The sequence below is a fragment of the Pseudonaja textilis genome, chromosome 1, assembly GCF_049901715.1.
Source record: "Pseudonaja textilis isolate UNSWEBS1 chromosome 1, rPseTex1.2, whole genome shotgun sequence".
Classification (NCBI taxonomy): domain Eukaryota; kingdom Metazoa; phylum Chordata; class Lepidosauria; order Squamata; family Elapidae; genus Pseudonaja; species Pseudonaja textilis.
Window position 1 is genome coordinate 161,495,331 of NC_141990.1, and position 17,880 is coordinate 161,513,210.

The 17,880-nt window shown below is 38.8% G+C and overlaps 1 protein-coding gene across 4 annotated transcripts in view; it reads right to left on the bottom strand.

Moving 5' to 3' along the window:
- The window catches only part of HDAC4 (histone deacetylase 4), a 182,694-nt gene that overhangs the window by 136,933 nt on the left and 27,881 nt on the right, over positions 1-17,880 (bottom strand). For 3 of the 4 annotated variants that reach the window (XM_026707841.2, XM_087919583.1, XM_087919581.1), the window contains exons 2-3: positions 14,547-14,788; positions 3,046-3,117 (exon numbers count right to left, since the gene is read on the bottom strand). In XM_026707841.2, coding sequence (XP_026563626.1) covers positions 3,046-3,117; positions 14,547-14,568 — 94 coding nt within the window. In that variant the 5' untranslated portion in view covers positions 14,569-14,788. The remainder of the gene's footprint in view (positions 1-3,045; positions 3,118-14,546; positions 14,789-17,880) is intronic. The other variant, XM_087919582.1, reaches the window with a different exon arrangement.

Below are 17,880 nucleotides of genomic sequence, written 5' to 3' on the forward strand. Positions count from 1 at the left end.
TGTGTCTATTGATGGCTAATTTGTCAGAGTGCCAGGCTTCCAGAAATTCCCTGGCATTTTTGGACTTGGCTTCACCTAGGATGATCATTTTTTTCCCAATAGAAACCAGTTTAGTTATGGACAAAGAAATGCAGAATTATAGATAGTGAATTGCCCCTAAGACCAAGAATACAAAGGATCCGATGAATCAGAGCAATATAATATCTCAGTTAAAGAAAAATGCATCAAACCATCCTTACCCTATAAATAGAGTTTTTTTAATCACAGAAACAAATTATATTTGAGAATATACAGAATATATTAGAAGAATATAAAAACATAGAAATGGAAGAATTAAAGAAGCTTCTTGAATGAGAAGCAAAATATTTTCAAGAAAGGTCCAGTTGCTTTTGAAAAGCACCTTCTGGACAACCATGATCTGGATGACTGAGAATCTCCATACACAGAAATATAGAAACTATATTTGGCTGTCTAGCTGCTTCTTGAAAACATTCTAGCACTAGTCTTACAGTGTTGATTCAGATTCAGCTTATTATTAATGATCACACACACACTTTTATCAAGTATACTGTTTCCAAAAGATGAATCTCCAATGTCTACGTTTTTCTTCCTACATATAGTACAATACATGTCCTGTTAAAGAACATCTTTTTTTCCTCAATCTAGTCTTCCAAACTGCTCCGATTAGGCTGTGAATTTGTTCTGGTGGCACAGTGGTTAGAATGCAGTACTGCAGGCTAACTCACTATTCACTGTCAGGAGGTTGATTCTGAACGGATCAAGATTGCCTCAGCTTTCCATCCTTCTAAGGTCAGTAAAATGAGCACCCAGATTGTTGGGGGCAATGCTATGCTGACTCTTAAACCACTTAGTCAGGGCTGTAAAGCATTATGAAGCACTATATAAGTCTAAGTCAGGGGTTTCAAACTCAAAGCCCGCAGCTGGGTGCTTAGATCTGGCCCATGGGGCCGCCCTGGAAACAGCAAAGGATCGGACTGTGGTGCCTCTGCCAGCCAAAACAGAGCGCAGTGTCAGGGTTCCAAGTTAAACCTCCAACAGAATTAAAACTCTGAAGCCGTTATCTTCTTCAAAGTATACATTTATTAGCGATGTCATTGGCACATCTGGGGGAAACCTGAATCTGAAAGCCTTGCATTTTCCCCACCCAAAATAAAACCAAAGTTCCTTCCCCTCCATTCACAACTGCATCACATGGTCCAATCAGGCCACTGTCCCAACTTCAGTTAACTCTCAGTCCTGCCTTTCCAGGTGCTGGTGAGATGGCCTTGACTCCCAAGGGAAGGAATGTTGTTATGATTACATATCCTACACTATCTCCACCTCCCCACTCCCGTTCCCACAGCTTGCTGTGGCAGCCCTGAAGACACTATCTAAAGATGGCTTCACTCAGGAAGACCGCAAGTGGCGCTCCCAGGCTCCATTTTCAGCTATGATGGCCTCCTGCAGTTCTCCTGCCAGCAAAAATGAACAGCTGCAGGAGGCCATTGCAGCTGAAAATAGGCCCCATGAGGGCTGTGTGTGGCCGTGCCAGGTTCAGTTTTCACTGGCAGAGGGCTAGCAAAACAAATGTTTGCCCTTTACATTTGAGCATGCAAGAAGGGACAGGAAAGGAGAAAGGGAAAGAGGAAAGACAAAGAAAAGGAAGGAAATGGGAAGAGAGCGAGGAATGAAAAATAAGCAAAGAGTAGAAGAAAGGAGAATGAAGAGGGAAGGGGAAGGAAGGTTATAATGAGAGTGACAGAGAGTCTGTGGGAAGTCCTGCCTTAGCACTTGGCCACCACAGATGCCCCCAACATAAGTGACATCGAGCTGGCCACACTCACCCTAGCTATGCCATGCCCCCCCTCAAAGGTCAAACACAACCCTGATGCGGCCTTCAATGAAATCAAGTTTAACACTCCTGTCTAAGTGCTATTGCTGTCGCTATTGTTCTGACTTCCTAGGTTTTGGGCAGACCTCCCAATTTTCTTATCATTCACAAATTTAATAAACAATCAGTCACATTATCCAGATCATTATTGTTGAATATTACTGATCCTATGACAAATTCCTGCAACAACCCACTAGTTCCTGCTTTCCATCTAATGTTGAGCTACTAATCTGAATTGTATTAAAGTTGGCTAGTCAACTGTGCACCCACCTTACTGTAGTGCTATCCAAACCATTTTAAGAGCTTGTCAAGAAAACTTTCTTCAAAATAATAGCAGTGCAATGCTATATCTCAAAATGAGCCTATTTACTTGGGGAAGAAATATTGAGTACTATGTGAGATGGTAGGCAGCACATCAATTTGCCTCACAGAAAATGGTATTTGCATCAGAATGATCATATTATGAACAGGCAAGCTCTCAAGAAAGGGTTTTTGAGCACATTCTTAAACTCAAAATTCAAAAAAGAACACTATTTTTTATATAAAGTATAATAAACAGTCTTCTTTCATATGTAGCACCTTCAATTGTTATGAGATACATTATAATGAAGTTCTATGTTAACTGTAAAAACTACTAGTAATAGTAATATATGTACTGTGATTATCATTTATTTAAATAAACCTTATAAAATATGACAAAAAATCAGCAAGAAATATAAATTAAAGCTACTGCAAAGCTAATCACTAAATAAATATTTTGAGGATTTTCTTGAAGAAACAAGTACCTCAATCACAGAATAGTCTACATTTTTAAAAATTAGTATCAGCTACTATTAAGCCGAACACAAGAACAACAAAGTATGTATAGGTAGGTGCACAAACTGGGATGTACCTGTTACCAAGTTAAAGACACCTATGTCATATCTACTTCTTCCAAGCAGTTACCATTCCATATATTATTTCTTTTGCAAAATAGAATCATACAAAATGATGGAAATAGTCAAAAGGAAAATATATTTGGACGAATAGATTAGAATCTATAATTTGCAGTGAGAATATTGTGAAAGAAAATATACTTTCTTACAATTTTGTTAACTCACTGCAAGCAAACAAACAAACAAACAAATAAGAAAATGCAATGCTTTTTCTCTTACCAGAACTTGTAGTATGATTTACTCTGGATGTGTTTAGCAATTCTACAGGCTGATCTCTGCTAGAAAGTTCACCTGAAAAAAGAAAAGAATCCAGCTAATGTTTGCAGTCAATTATGATAAAGTTACTTAGAGGTTTGATCAACTGACTGAACAATTAAAAAAGAGCAAAAAGAAAAAAACAACAATTGTATCTCTTACACTGTATTTTAATCTTCAATTACGTTTAAATTAATTTTTATATGGTATGTTTTATTTGCAATGTATAATTTGCATTTTATCTCTGAAAAACTATGATACCGACAAGAGAAAAATAGATAGAAATTTTTAAAATAAAGATATAGGTAGTCCTCAACATATGACAATTGAGCTGAGCTGAAAATTTCTGTTGCTAAGTGAAACATTTGGCAAGTGAATTTTACCCATTTTACCACCTTTCTTTCCACTCGTGTTAAATGAATCACTGCAGATATTGTTAGTAACATGATTGTTAAGTGAATCTGGCTTCCCATTGACTCTAACTGTCAGAAGGTTGCAAAAAGATAATCACATGACCCCAGCACACTGCAACGATCTTAAATATGAATCAGTTGCCAAGTATCCAAATTTTGATCACCTGACTATGGGGATGCTAGATCAATCTGTAAAAATGGTTATAAATCACTTTTTCAGTGCTGTTGTAAGTTTGAATAGTCACTAAATGAACTGTTGTAAGTTGAGGACTACCTGCAGTCATGTTGGAATTATTGATCTGTCACACAGTCAGCTAGATATTCAGATTGGATTTGGCATTTTTATCCACCTATCGAGTCTTTCTCAAGGTCCTGGGATAGGTAGATGTTGATATTTTATGATGTTAGAAGTAATGTCACATCTGTTCCATGTAAAGCTATCTTTTGCAACTGACTGATGGTGAATTGGCAATGTCGATGATGTTGAAGTGATGCTCCAGTCGTTTTGGGACTGCACCCAAGGCGCCTATTACTATTAGTACTACCTTTGCTTTCTTTTGCCGGTCATTTCTATTTGCAGGTCTTTGCATTTTATTATCTTGTCCAGTTCTTTCTCTTCTCTTGTCTCCAAATATTGCCATCTCCACTATCCAGGCACATTTGTCTTTCTTATTAACACTTACTAAGTCTGGTGTGTTATGCAGCTGCTGTGTGTCTGTTTGAATTCTAAAGTCGCAATGTCAGTTCTGCCATCTTCAGCATGGTCCCTTGCTGGCATCCTGACATCAAAAGCTGTGGGGAGGGAACAAGTGGGACAAATGGGCAAAAAACATGTAAGGGGATATGATGGGATTAGGGAGGAGGGGAATGATACTTTGACAAAGACCAGAGAGATCCAGAACCAGCTTGTGCCAATCTTCAAGGCCACGGACCCTGAGAGTGGAATGTGGATTGCTCCAAACATTTCAGAGGTTCTCAAAACACCTTTGCAGCTCTCCATTGGCTGAAGTGATGATCTCTCAAGGGGGGAGAGCTGGGATGAGAGCAAAAAATTGTATACTTTTCCACGGGAATCTTAGTTCTAGCTTGTAGCCAGCAATCTTTAGTAAAAGAACCTATTACTTCACCCAAATGGGGTTTGAGGGTCTTTCTTTCCTAAGGGATCTGACTAGGGCACGTCTAACACCCAGAACATTTTAGCTTCTTCATTTACTATTATTATTATTGTTGTTGTTATCTCTTTTATTCACTAAACATGATACTCAAGTCAACTGAATACTTAAAAATGTATTTTTAAATATCATTGACTGGTGCTGATGGTTGATATGGATTGCTGCCAGCATCCTAAGTATCAATCAAGTATCTTCTTAAAATGTACAATGTTCCAAGCAGCACAGGTTTTTTTTACAGTTCCCCAGGTGTTATTGGAGGAAGCTGCAACTTCTTGATGTATATTTTAAAATACTTGGACATGGTACCAAGTGTCCCAATGACAATGGGTATTACTGTTACATGTTCTATCCATAAACACGTAGTTTCGATGGTCAGGTCACGATATTGCATGATTTTTTCCAGTTCGCTTTGTTCAACTCTGGTGTCTCCTGCTATAGTAAATTGCACACTTCAGTTTTCGACCACTGTGAGATGTGGCGTTGTATTCCAAATGATGATCCGTCTGTATTTGAAGATCATCACCTTCTCATTTTCGACAACTTTTTCCACTTTACGTTCCCAAGATTTATTCCCCATGATTTTTCGGTTACAGGTAAGTCATATTTTGTACATAATGACCAGTGGATTAATTTAGCAACTCAGTCATGTCTAACTTTATAATCAGATTGCATGATTTTGCTGCACTCACATATTAAATGTGAAAGAGTTTCAATTTTGTCAGTGCAAAGTCGGCAGTTTGGATTGTCAGTGGATTTTTGTATCTTCGCTTTCATGGCATTAGTTTGTAGTGGTTATTCTTGAACAGCAAATATTAAACCTGTTTCTTTCTTGATGGTTCCCATCAACAACTGTCAAATTATCACATTTTCCTTCAATGTTTTTCAAGTGCTGTCCATGCAAAGATTGGTCTTCCATCCATTTAATCCAGGGGTCTTCAAACTTGACAGCTTTAAGACTTGTAGACTTCAACTCCCAAAATTTCTCCTCCAGTCATGTTAGCTCAGGAATTCTGGGAGTGGAAGTCCACAAGCCTTAAACTTGCCAAGTTTGAAAGCCCTTGATTTAATGTCATCCAGCTGTTTTTCCTTATATTCTGCCTTTGTTTCTGTTGTTTTGATAATGTTCTCCATTTTCATAGCCTACAACAATTTTTCTCTACTTTGATTCACATAGTCATCAAACTTAGTTTTTCTTCTTCTACAGTTTGATTGATTTCCCATAGCCCTTTGCCCACTATTCTTCTTGGCAGGTACAACCTATCAATGTCACTTCATGGATGTAAAGTGTGTTGTTGTTATACTTTTATTCATTAAACATGAAACTCAGTTAACATTTAAAAGTGTATCACAAATATCATTGATTGGCACCAATGGTTGATATGGGTTATTGCCAGCATCCTAGGTATCAACCAAGTATCTTCTTAAGATGTACGATGATATTCGATTATTATTATTTCAGCAATAATCTACCTTTCTGCCCTTGGAATACCCACAAATAACATAGCTGCTCAGTTGTCTAAACTGTGAGATGTGGCAAACAAACAAACAAAACATGTAATATCATACTCTATTAAAACTAACTCAAATAGAAAAGATACTGATTCCTGGGCAAAATGCAAGGTAAGCAGGGTTGAGTTCATCACCCAAAAGACTGCATTCCACTGCTTCCAACAAGCGAAAACATTCATTTATGTATCCAATTATCAAACCTGTGGACATCTTTAAAACCACTTCTTTTGCCTGAGCATAATAGACAAACAAGTATCTTCACATTGGCATTACCTCAGATAAGCAGGCACCAATCATATAGTGGTTTGAATATCAAAACTATCAACACATCTAGCAACCCACAGCATGCTATTTCTTGTGGGAATAAGCACCATTATGCAAAGTGCAAAAAAGGAGTAATAAAAATATATTGTCCTTACCATTAGGAACAAATGCTACAATTAAGGCTAATAACACCTGCATTGGCAGACCTTCTCTACATTGTAAAAATCCACCAGGCATGTGGGTAGAGGATTTTATCCTGTAAAACATTTGCAACCAATGTAGTTCTTTGTGCAATTTGAAAAAGCAAAAAAATATTCAGCACAGCCCTCCCCCGCTTTCAATGACTAGAATAATTCTCCAAACTGGCTCAATCCTCTTCACTTCTTTTCTCAAGCCTCTGAGGTACTTGCATTGGTTTGTCAATGAACTTCTTTATTTCCAATATTGTCAGTTTGCACATCAAAGGTGGCTCATATACACCTTCAGACCAGTCAATCAGCTCCAGCAGAATGGATGTTCTGGCATTGATTAAAGGCTTTTTTCTTGCACATACAGAAAAATCTCCTAGCACGTCATCATCTGCACCCCTGAAGTTAATGATCTTTTGCCCACCAGCTCTCCTTTCTTGAACATCATCTGAACACAAGAGTGTCTGTATTATCTTTTCACTGAAAGCATACTATGCTGAGCGCTGAATGGTTGGCAAAACAGCCTTCTTTTGCAGCGACTTGCTGCAGCTGGAACAACACATGATGCAGGCCTTCAATCCAGAAATGTTTTACTTTGATGTTGAACTAGCAAGGTTAATACACACCAATTATTTATTCCACTATGATTCTTAAGTATTGGAGAGTTTTGCCTTTAAAGCCATGTTTTGAAGCCCATATTTGACAAAGCCTTTTTGCAGTTGTTAACCAGGGGAATTGCTCCTCTGAATTGTTTTATTTTCAGCATAATTTTAGTTGCGTCTATACGGCCATCGAAGAAGATGCATTCTATTCGCTCTTCTTACAGAGCTCATCCCATTCTTGCTCTAGGGACTTCATAATTTTTTCCTGGGCTCTCTTGAATTTATTGTGGTCAACTACAAGTTTCTTATTCAGTGATCTTTGTCTTCTTCAGTGATCAAGCCAGCATCTACTAAGGCGGCTGTGGTAATAGCAGTAGTGGCATGTAGACCAATACTGCATCTTATGCTCTGCATAGCAACATTTGTTATTTCTAATCTGTTGTATTCTGTCTTTTCTTTCAAAGTAGAGGGCACATGTGTTTGTAAAGCATCTTCATAACTTCTCTCACATTCCTCTTAATCATCAGTGGTCTGTCCTTCATTTTCATCATAAGAGATACTTACTTCATTTGTTAGTATTGAAATGTCCAGAATACTTCTCTGCTTACCCTTAGCAAGACTTTGTCTCTCATTGTCTTGCCGCTTTCGTCTTTTGACAAGTCGTTTCTGCTCAGACACACCTAGCAAACCAATCTAGTGTGATCCAAAAGAACCAATCTTGTCTCTCTAACCTTTAACAAAAGCAAATTCCTTCAATTGTATCTTTGCCTCCTTAGGGAAGGTGCAGTTATGTGCACTTCTTTTTTGCAGCCAGCAAGGCAGCCAAATTCGGCACACAGAACAATTTGACACTTGCAATTGAGGATGTCAAACAGTTTGTCAAATTTTACTGTGAAAGTCTCTTTTGACATCTAGCTTTCCACTACCAAGAGATATGTTTCTGGCTTGATCCCAGCTCTCTTGGATCTTGTTCAAAATTGTCACTTGTGAATTTACAACAGGGGTCACAACAGAACTGTTCCTTCATTCCCACTTTTCAAGTACTTTTGGATATATGTCTCTTGCAAGACTGGCTGCTGGGTAGTTTCTAACACCATCACTACTTTGTTCTCTTAACAGTAGGCCATATCTGAGGATGTCTCACACTGATGGGAGTCCAGATGACAACAAATCTCTGCCAGTCCCAATTAGGTTGCTTATATGAGTGAATGTCCCCAGTCTTCTTTTTTTAGAAGCTATTACAGATCATTTATCACACTCACAGAAAATAAAGCCAACAGTATTAACCCTCTCAGACAAAATAACTTTTAACAAAAAGAAAAAGAGAGCTGAACCTGTGAAATGAAACAAAAGTGTTAAAAAGTGATATCTATGTAGTATTTACCAAGCACATCTAAATTATATTAAAGTAACCAAAATATATTTACAATACCCAAAGCAAGTCACAACTTTTGAGCACTTGTAATGTTTAGATGTGCTTCGAAATTGAAAGCTGAAAAATTTGACACACCCTAATGTGTCAATTTTGACACATTAGCTAAAGCTAGTGTTCATAGAGTAGCAAACTTTTTATTAGTGTTGTGGCCCACCAGTGTCTGATGGACCTGGCAGCAGAGTTGGACAGTAGTGAGGAGGTTGGGGAGGAACTTGGGGCATTCCCAGAGGCTGGGGAAGGCTCAGATGAGGGCTCTGAGATGTGGCCAGGACAGGCTGGCAGTCACCAACTGCCTTCAGGCTTGGACAGCAATGAGGCAGGGAAGCTTCTAGAACCAGTTCCCAGCCTGCACATGCGCAGAACTGCCAAAAGGAAGGCACAGTTAAGAACTCCAGGTCAATGTGGGAGTTAGGTCATGGGTGGATGATAAATGGCCCCTCCCATCAGGATTAAAAGAGAAGCAAAAGGCGAAGGGGCTTTTGCAGGAAACAATCACTTGTTCGTTCCTTTGTTTGTTCCAGACTCGTGGAGATTTGTCTGTATAACCCAGCCCTTCCCTGCCAGCACTGAGTTTGGAACTATTTACTGGACACAATTCCAGGATGGATAAAGGTCTGAGCTCATTAGTATACCTTCACAAGACTGTGTGCCAAGCCATTGGCTGACTGTGAATGAAATAAATTCACTTTAATGTAATAAAAGAGGTTTTTGCCAGGACTCAGAATTGACAGTGCTTTTGAGGGAGGCCTAGAAAAGAACCATTAGAAGCTTTCCTTTTTTCCCCATTGAGTAGATTTATCGACTTTCAAATCTATCACTTCAGTCATATCTCCTATAACAAGTATTTCTCCCTCTGTATCTCTGTAACAGATGATAAAAACTGATTTATAATCTATTCAGGAAGTGAAAAATATATTTAAAATTGTTCTTATCTCTTTTTTTGTAATAATTTTATTTTTATATTTTAAAAACATCTCTTTTGGTGAACAATGTGGTTCCAGGTTTTCACATTCCAATACAAATATGACCTTAATTACATATTAATCTTTTACATTCAATTTCATATCATCTCATTACTTTTCCCATTTTCCTATAAATATTCTCAAATATTGTTACATTCTTCACCCTTATTTTATCCATTTTCAATTCATATCTTAACTTATTTCATTTTTCTTTAAATATTCTCATGTCATATTTTATAATATCTAACATTCTTATTTCTTATTCTATATTCATTAAACTTTTTATACTTTTATCGGTCACATTTGTTATTTTATCATATACTTTAATTTATTATTCAGTAAGTTTCATCTTAATTCTAATAACTCCAAAAATTTAATTAGCAATTTGAGCGTGTCGCCCCTTTGTCTTATATATCACTCAGCTTACTCCCCTTTGATCCATAATAAAAATTTACCATAGTATAATCACTTTTTATCACTTTCTAATTATATAATCTCCTAATTACTACATATCATATCATATCATATCTATGTATGTATGTATGTATATGTATGTATGTATGTATGCGGTATTCAGCTTTGTTCGGGTATTTTTCCACGTCATTATAGTTGTGCTTTTAAAGTTGTAGCAACGTTTCGGCAGAATCTCATCTGCCATCATCAGGCTTCTGTACAATGATGTGGGAAAATACCCGAACAAAGCTGAATGCCATACATGGAAGTACCTGCGAAAACTTAAGAAAACGTATGATTTAATACATACACATACATACATACATATATATATACATATACATACATACATACATACATACATATATATATATATAAAATCATTTATTTCAAATATATTAATCTATTCAATTAATTGTAGGAACTGATATTAATCTTTTTATTACCATAATTCATTTTAACTGTATTCTTCATTTTATTAAGTATAATTCATATTCTTATCATAACTTTCCATTTTCACATTTATTCCAATTATTTATATACGATTTAACAGTAATCCTTGAGGGGAAAAAAAACAATTAAAAAGGAAATATCAGATCCAATCTTTTCACTTTTAAAATTTTCACTTTTATATATCACAATATATTACCTTGCAGAATCTCCTTTCCGTTTCTTCATTTACTCATTATCTCTAAGTCTCCTAACTGTATAATTTCTTTTCATTTTTATTTGCTTTCTATATCCCTTTATTTTTTGGTCCTTTCTCTTATTCCCTCTTTTCCTTTATTTTTTTCCCTCCATTTCTTTCTTACTCCATTTTTTATCCCCCCTCCCTCTCTTGAGCTTTCTTCTGTAATCCCCTTTTCTAGTGTTTCCTTTTTCTTTGTTTGACTTTTCAAACAATTCCCTCTTTAGTTATCCCCTCAAACCTCCAGATTTTATTTTTCATTCTCCCCCCCGTTTTTAATGTTTGCTGCTCCATTTGTTAGTTAAAGCTGGCTTCTTCTTTGGTCAACTCCTCCCCTTCTGCTTCTCTTTGTTCTTCTTTGTTCTCCAACATCACCATTTCTAATTTATTTAAAACAATACTGCACAATTCCATTCTTTCATGTAACATTTCCTTTATATTTCTTTTTCCAATTTTATTTCCAAACAAAGTTCTACCATTTTTGTGCTCTTCTTTTAATTTTTACTTATCCCTTTCTTTAATATTTAAGTCTAATCCAATTATCCAGTAATTAAATTCAACCAGCGTCTTTGGTGTTTATTTCCAAAAATCAATTTCTGTTAGTTCCTCTTTAAGTTTTTTCCAAGGTCACCAAATAATCCAATGTCCATAAGTTTCTATTTCTAAGTTCCTTCTATTAGATCCTTAATTTTTTCCAAAGTCACCAGGTAATTCCAGGGTAGTTTCTTTACACTTTTTTTTAATCTTTATTTTCACTTTTCAGGGTTTCTTTGTTATTGTAACAAAGTTCCTCTTATTTTGTATCAAGTTCCAGTTTTAAAAGAACCAAGACTTTTTCAAGTCATTGAAATTTTTTCTTTACCATCAGGTGGCGCACTCTGATGTCCAAGTTATACCCTTTCTTTAAACTTTCTTTTCCCTATTTAGGGCTTTTAAATTTCAATAATTCAGTAAATTTTTTAACACATTCAAGTTCAGCATTTAATTATGTCTGTTTGGTGTCAAAATCATATATTTATCCAATTTAAGCAAATATTTTCTTCTAGCTTCCTCCTTTTCAATTTAGCTCTTTTCAAAGTTCAAAGCTTCATTTGTTTCCACCTTTCTTTTCTCTCTCTCTGGTCACTGCTTTAGTCTTTCTTAAAAATTTCTTTATATCTTAATTCCGGGGTACCTTAATATCCATATATTGTGCCTGGTTTGCCTGGTCTCCACACTGTCCACTACTTCACCGCTACAGCACAATCTTGTGTCCTGGTTCGCTTTCCATCTTCAGGGTGACCATTTTAGACCACTGTTACAGCCCGTCTTCGGAGGGAGTATACCTAGCCAGGGAGGGGAGATGCGGCTCCGATCAACCCGACTGGCGGTCTCCCCCTTTTCCAGGGTGATTCTGGCTCCGTTCTGAGCCTCCAAAAGGGAGAGCACGGATAGAAGCCACGTACAATCATGGAATTCGATCCATCCACAGTGGAAATGCCACCAGAAGTCTGCCAAAATTGTTCTTATCTCTGTATGGGGCATATATGGATGCATGTGATTAAAATTTTGTTTTCTTATTTTTAAGATTCGAATCCTTTAATTCTTTAATTACTTCAAAACTTTCCAGGAAAGTGATTTGCAATATATAATTACTCTTTTTTTTTCTTTTTTTTTTTCAAGGTAGCATATATTCTTGACCTAACTTTTCTCTTTTAATATGTTGACATTTTCTTGTTTTATGAATGTCTCTTGTAAAAAAATCAATGTTGGTTTTGTGTGTTTCAAGCTTGTTGGGGAAAAAAATCTTGGGTTTGAATCTAGGCTGGGTAATTTTAAAGAACACACAGGACAAGTTGCATGGAGCAGAGTAGAGTTTATTTCAACAGTATATGGTGCAGTACAGCAATCAAAAAGAAGACTACACAGTCAGAATGCTATGAGTATTTATAGTAACAATACACCTTGATCGTGAGATGTTATTAGAAATATAAATTGAGGTGTACATGTCAGGGAGACATGTGAAGACACTCTGCAGGGTATGTTTATCCAAAATGTCTAATCTCTTCCTTGGTGAGTTTTATTGGGGGTGGGGATGGCATTGGAGAGCAACATTGTGATTTAGGAAATTTCCATATCTTTGAGGGGGATCTTGATTCCTGATTGATTTGGCAGCATTAGCTGGCTTCAGTTTTGGCACTTTGTCAGTTTCAGCCTCCATAAAATGAAGTGGCTTTAAGTGATTTTTATAAATTTGTATATGGGTAAGCCCCTCCATGTGGATAATTGTGGGGAAGGGACTTTTGTGTTCTGTTAAGATTGTGAGTTATTCTGGAAGTATACCACCAGAAAATATACCATAAGGGTCACATAATCAAGACAGGTTGTCAAGTGCCAGGGAAATCAGGAAATTCAGGCAGTTCAAATGGTATGAAGATTTATTGCAAGTTTAAGCTCTCTACAAGAATCTAAACCACTAACAGTCAAAGCTAATTTGTGGTAGATAAAAGTCAATGGAATTCAAGGTGGGCTGGACTTAGATTCTTGTGGGCACGAAGAGACTCATGACTCACAATACGCTTGACTCTTCCTCAGCCTGGTCATCTTCTACATAAGGTCTCAACTGAAATGCCAGACTAAGAGTATCCACAACCCATTAACATGATGAGCCAACAAAAAAAGAATCCCATACTGGATGTTGCCTGAGTTAGCAAGGACCATGGCAGTTGGCGTCCCTGGGCAGCTGTCAAAAAGTGAGTTACGGGATTGGGGAAAGATCAGGTGAACCACTCCACAAAAATCCCCAAGAAAATGTTATGAAATGAGTCTCAAACATGTCAGAGGAGTACCCAAAGACAGGACAACAGGAATTCTACTTGCAGAGGCAGCCAGTGGCAAAAGCAAATGTCTGTGTTGTACAGAAAAACATTGGATAGTCACATGGAATATCAGAGAAATGAATTAGGGTAAATTAGATATTGTTAAACAAGAGATGATCAGGTTGGAAATTGATCTCCTTGGTGTCAGTGAGCTACTGTGTTTAGATAATAGCTTTTTCCAGTCAGAGGATTTCACAGTCTATTATCCAGGGCATGGTATCAGGAAAACATATAGTCTTTATTATAAGCAGTAAACCTGCTGGAGTACTGGAAAGCTTCTCAACTATCAGTGACTGAGTTATGACCATTAGAATTCATGCCAAGGCGCTCAACATCACCGTTATCCAAGTCTATGCCCCAATGACTGCAGCGACAGAGGTTGAAATAGAGGGCTTTGTGTATTTTAGAAGTACTGGATAATTCTGCTCAATAACCAAAAGCCTCTTTTCTGATGTTCCTTAAGTTTGTATCTTATCACCGATGCTTTTAAATGTGTAAAAGTACGGAACAATTTTGATATTCAAACTCCCTATTCTATCGAAGTATTGAAAAGGAAGAATGTTTCACTTTTTATTTTAACAATTAATATTGCATATTTGTAATAAATACTTGCTTTAGCAGCATTAGTGCCTTTCTTTAGCTAAGAAACGTGCCTTGTCAATTGGCAAATGCCCAGCTTAGACTTGCAAGTAATCAGAATTCCCTACATCTGTTTTTCACTCTTGGTTCATACTATCCTGTAACACTGCTCTATACTCTTTATTCTAATAAACCATTCTGGCTGTTATAAGCTTTTATCCCTTATTTCATTCCAGATATTTAAAATCCAGAGAATAGATATCACCTAATTAGTTCTCAGGACATGTACTTTTTCCACAGTTTTTTTGTTTTAGAAAAAGATTGATATTTTAAAAATCTTACCTGAATGGTTTTGAGAACTCATTGCTAGCAGAATCTAATCTCTTTAATTAAGTATGACAAAGGCTGGCTTCCACATAGACAGTAATATTGAAGAGCTTCAGTATTCCAGAACATAGAAATTATATCCAGGAAGCAGATTCATGGTCATTAGATAAACTCTCAATCAGAAAAACATTTTATTCTGTAAAGCAATACAATCCAGAAGAATAGTAGATTGTTCCAGTTGTTTTCAAAATGTATACCTGTAAAAAAAAAGTCTTATAAATTTGAATGCTTGCACAAGTATAAAGATGATACCTATAATCAGATAGAAGGGGCGTTGGTACTTACCTGATACACCCGTTCTCTTTGAGCTGCAAAGAGCATCCAGTAGTGGGAGGTGCTTCAGCCTCTGCATTGTTATGCTGAGCTTGAATTGAGGAACGCTCCTCCTCCTCCACGTGATTCCTCCGTAGCGTTCCCCAGTTTTGCGAAGATGAGAGGAATAAGTGCTCTCATCCCTACTACCTAAAAAAGTTCATTTGCCGAAACAAGAGCCCACCAGACGGAAGAAAAGGGTGGGGCTGGATGCTCTTCGCAGCTCAAAGAGAACGGGGCATATCAGGTAAGTACCAACGCCCCTTCTATGAGCTGCTCAGAGCATCCAGTAGTGGGACATACCAAAGCTTGGCCTGTCCTACCGGAGGGACTCCGTCTGGTTCGGAATCTCCTCAGGGTTCCTAAGAACCTGTTGCAGAACCCGTCTGCCAAATGAGGCCTCCACAGAGGCAAACACATCAATTTTGCAGTGTCTAATGAAGGGTGATGGGGAGGCCCAAGTCACTGCCCGGCAGATTTCAGTTATTGGTGTCTGAGTGGCCCAAGCCGCCGAGGTCGCCGTACTCCTAGTTGAGTGAGCAGTTATGCCTCTAGGCACCTGCAGGGCTTGAGCCTGATATGATCTAGCTATTGCTGCTCTTATCCAATGGCCTATGATGGATGGAGACACCTTTTGACTGTGTCTTGGGCTGAAAGGAAATAAATAAGGCTTCCAATTTTCTGAAGGACTGAGTGCGCTTGATGTAGATTCGCAGAGCGCGCCTAACATCAAGCTTGTGCCATTGCCTTTCCCTCTCGTGAAGGCCTGGGACAGAAGTTTGGAAGGTTGAGCTCCTGTGTTCTATGGAAAGCCGAGTTGACCTTAGACATAAATGAGGGATCGGGACGGAGAATCACCCAATCGGCATGAAAAACGCAGGTATCTTGTCTGACAGACAAGGCTGTGATTTCCGATATGCGACGAGCGGAGGGGATGGCCACCAGGAAAACTACCTTATATGTCAAAAATTGGAGACTTGACTCCCTCAATGTCTCGAACAGTTCTTTGGTGAGAGACAGGAGGACCTTGTTAAGGTCCTAGGTGGGGTAGCGGTGTACTGCCGGGGGGCTCAGATTGGTGGCCCCGCTAAGGAAGGAGCGTATGCGAGGGTGAGAGAGGCAGCTGAAATCTTGGCAGGAAATAAGTGATGTTAGCGCTGCAACCTGCCTCTTCAGGGTATTAGGGGACAGCCCCCTATCAAGTCCCTCTTGCAGAAATTCTAAAATCTGAGCTACAGAAGGTGAAGTAGGGTCTATTTGAGATTTACTACACCATCTGCAGAAAACGGACCATGTGGCATTGTAAATACAGATGGTTGAGGGTCGCCTGGCAGCTAGAATGGTGCTAATGACTTTGTTGGAGAGCTTCTCACTCTTCAATCTGCTCCGCTCAATCTCCAGACGGTCAATTGAAACCATTGAGGGTCCGGGTGAAGGAGGGGCCCCTGAGATAGTGAGATCTTGTCTGGTGGAATCCTCCAAGGAGGGGCTACTGAGAGGCTGCGAAGGTCTGCAAACCACGGCCGTCTGGGCCAGTGAGGTGCCACTAGGAGTAATTCCGCTTTCTCTTGTAACAATTTCTGGATAACCCTGGGCACCAGTGCTAGTGGGAGGAATGCATACAAGAGCCCCCTTGGCCATGGGCAGCAGAGAGCGTTGTAATTCTCCGCCCCGTGGGATGGGTATCTTGAGAAAAATCTGGGGATCTGAGCATTGAGAGGGGAGGCAAATAGGTCCACCATGGGTTGTCCAAATATCCTTGCTGCTTCTTTGAACAGCGATGGGTGGAGTTGCCACTCTGACTGGTCTATGGTGGCCCTGCTTAGCCAATCTGCTTGTGTGTTTGACAGGCCGGAAATGTGCTCTGCCTTGATAGAAAGAAGATTGTTCTCCGCCCAGCGACACAGACGCTCGGCTTCTCTCATCAATTGTATGGATTGTGTGCCCCCTTGTTTGTTTATGTGAGCTTTGGCGGTCACATTGTCTGTTAGGATGAGGATGTGTTGACCTCATACCTGGGGAAGGAAGTTGCGGAGGGCAAGGAAAACAGCGTGGAGCTCCAGCCAGTTTATGCTGCACGACTGTTCTATTGCGGACCATCTGCCCTGGGATGTGAGTGACTGAAGGTGGGAGCCCCATCCGACTAAGCTGGCATCTGTGGTGATATTAATCCTTTGAAGCTCCTTGAAGAGGCAGCCCTTGTTGATGACCGGTTTGGCCCACCAAAGTAGGGACATGAGGACCTTGGGAGGTACCCTGACCATGCATTTGGAATTGCTTCTGCCGGATCTCTGGTACGGAAGCAGGAACCACTGGAGGGATCTAGAGTGTAGACAGGTCCAGGGAATAATAGAAATGCATGATATCATTTTTCCTAATAGTTTAGAGAGATCTAGTAAGGACACCCTTCTAGAGCGCCTAATCTCCCGAACGGATTTTTGGATGCTAAGCAGTCTATCTGAAGACAGATAGACTTTGTCTTCCAATGTGTCGATAACTGCCCCCAAATGAGTAATTCGAGTCAATGGGGATAATTGACTCTTTTTCCAATTTATGAGAAAACCATGCTCTTGGAGAGAAGCTAAAGTAGCCTGGGTGTCCCTCGCTGCTTGGGGATTAGAGGGGGACAAGATTAAGATGTCGTAGAGGTAACACTGAAAGGGCAGCGAGTGCTGCGAGGACCTTGGTAAAAGTTCTAGGCACAGAGGCTAATCCGAAGGGAAGGGCCACGTATTCAAAGTGGTTATTGTTGTAACAGAACCTTAGAAACTTAAAATGGGAAGGCCGAATAGCGATATTAGATACGCCTCCGTCAAGTCAATGGACGTGAGCACATCCCCATGACTGATGCCCAGCAATATCGATTGTAGGATATGCATTTTGAATTTACGATAAATTAGAAAGCGGTTAAGCCTTTTTAAATCCAAAATTGCTCTCCACCCCCCTGAGTGTTTTGGAACAACAAAAAGATGAGAGT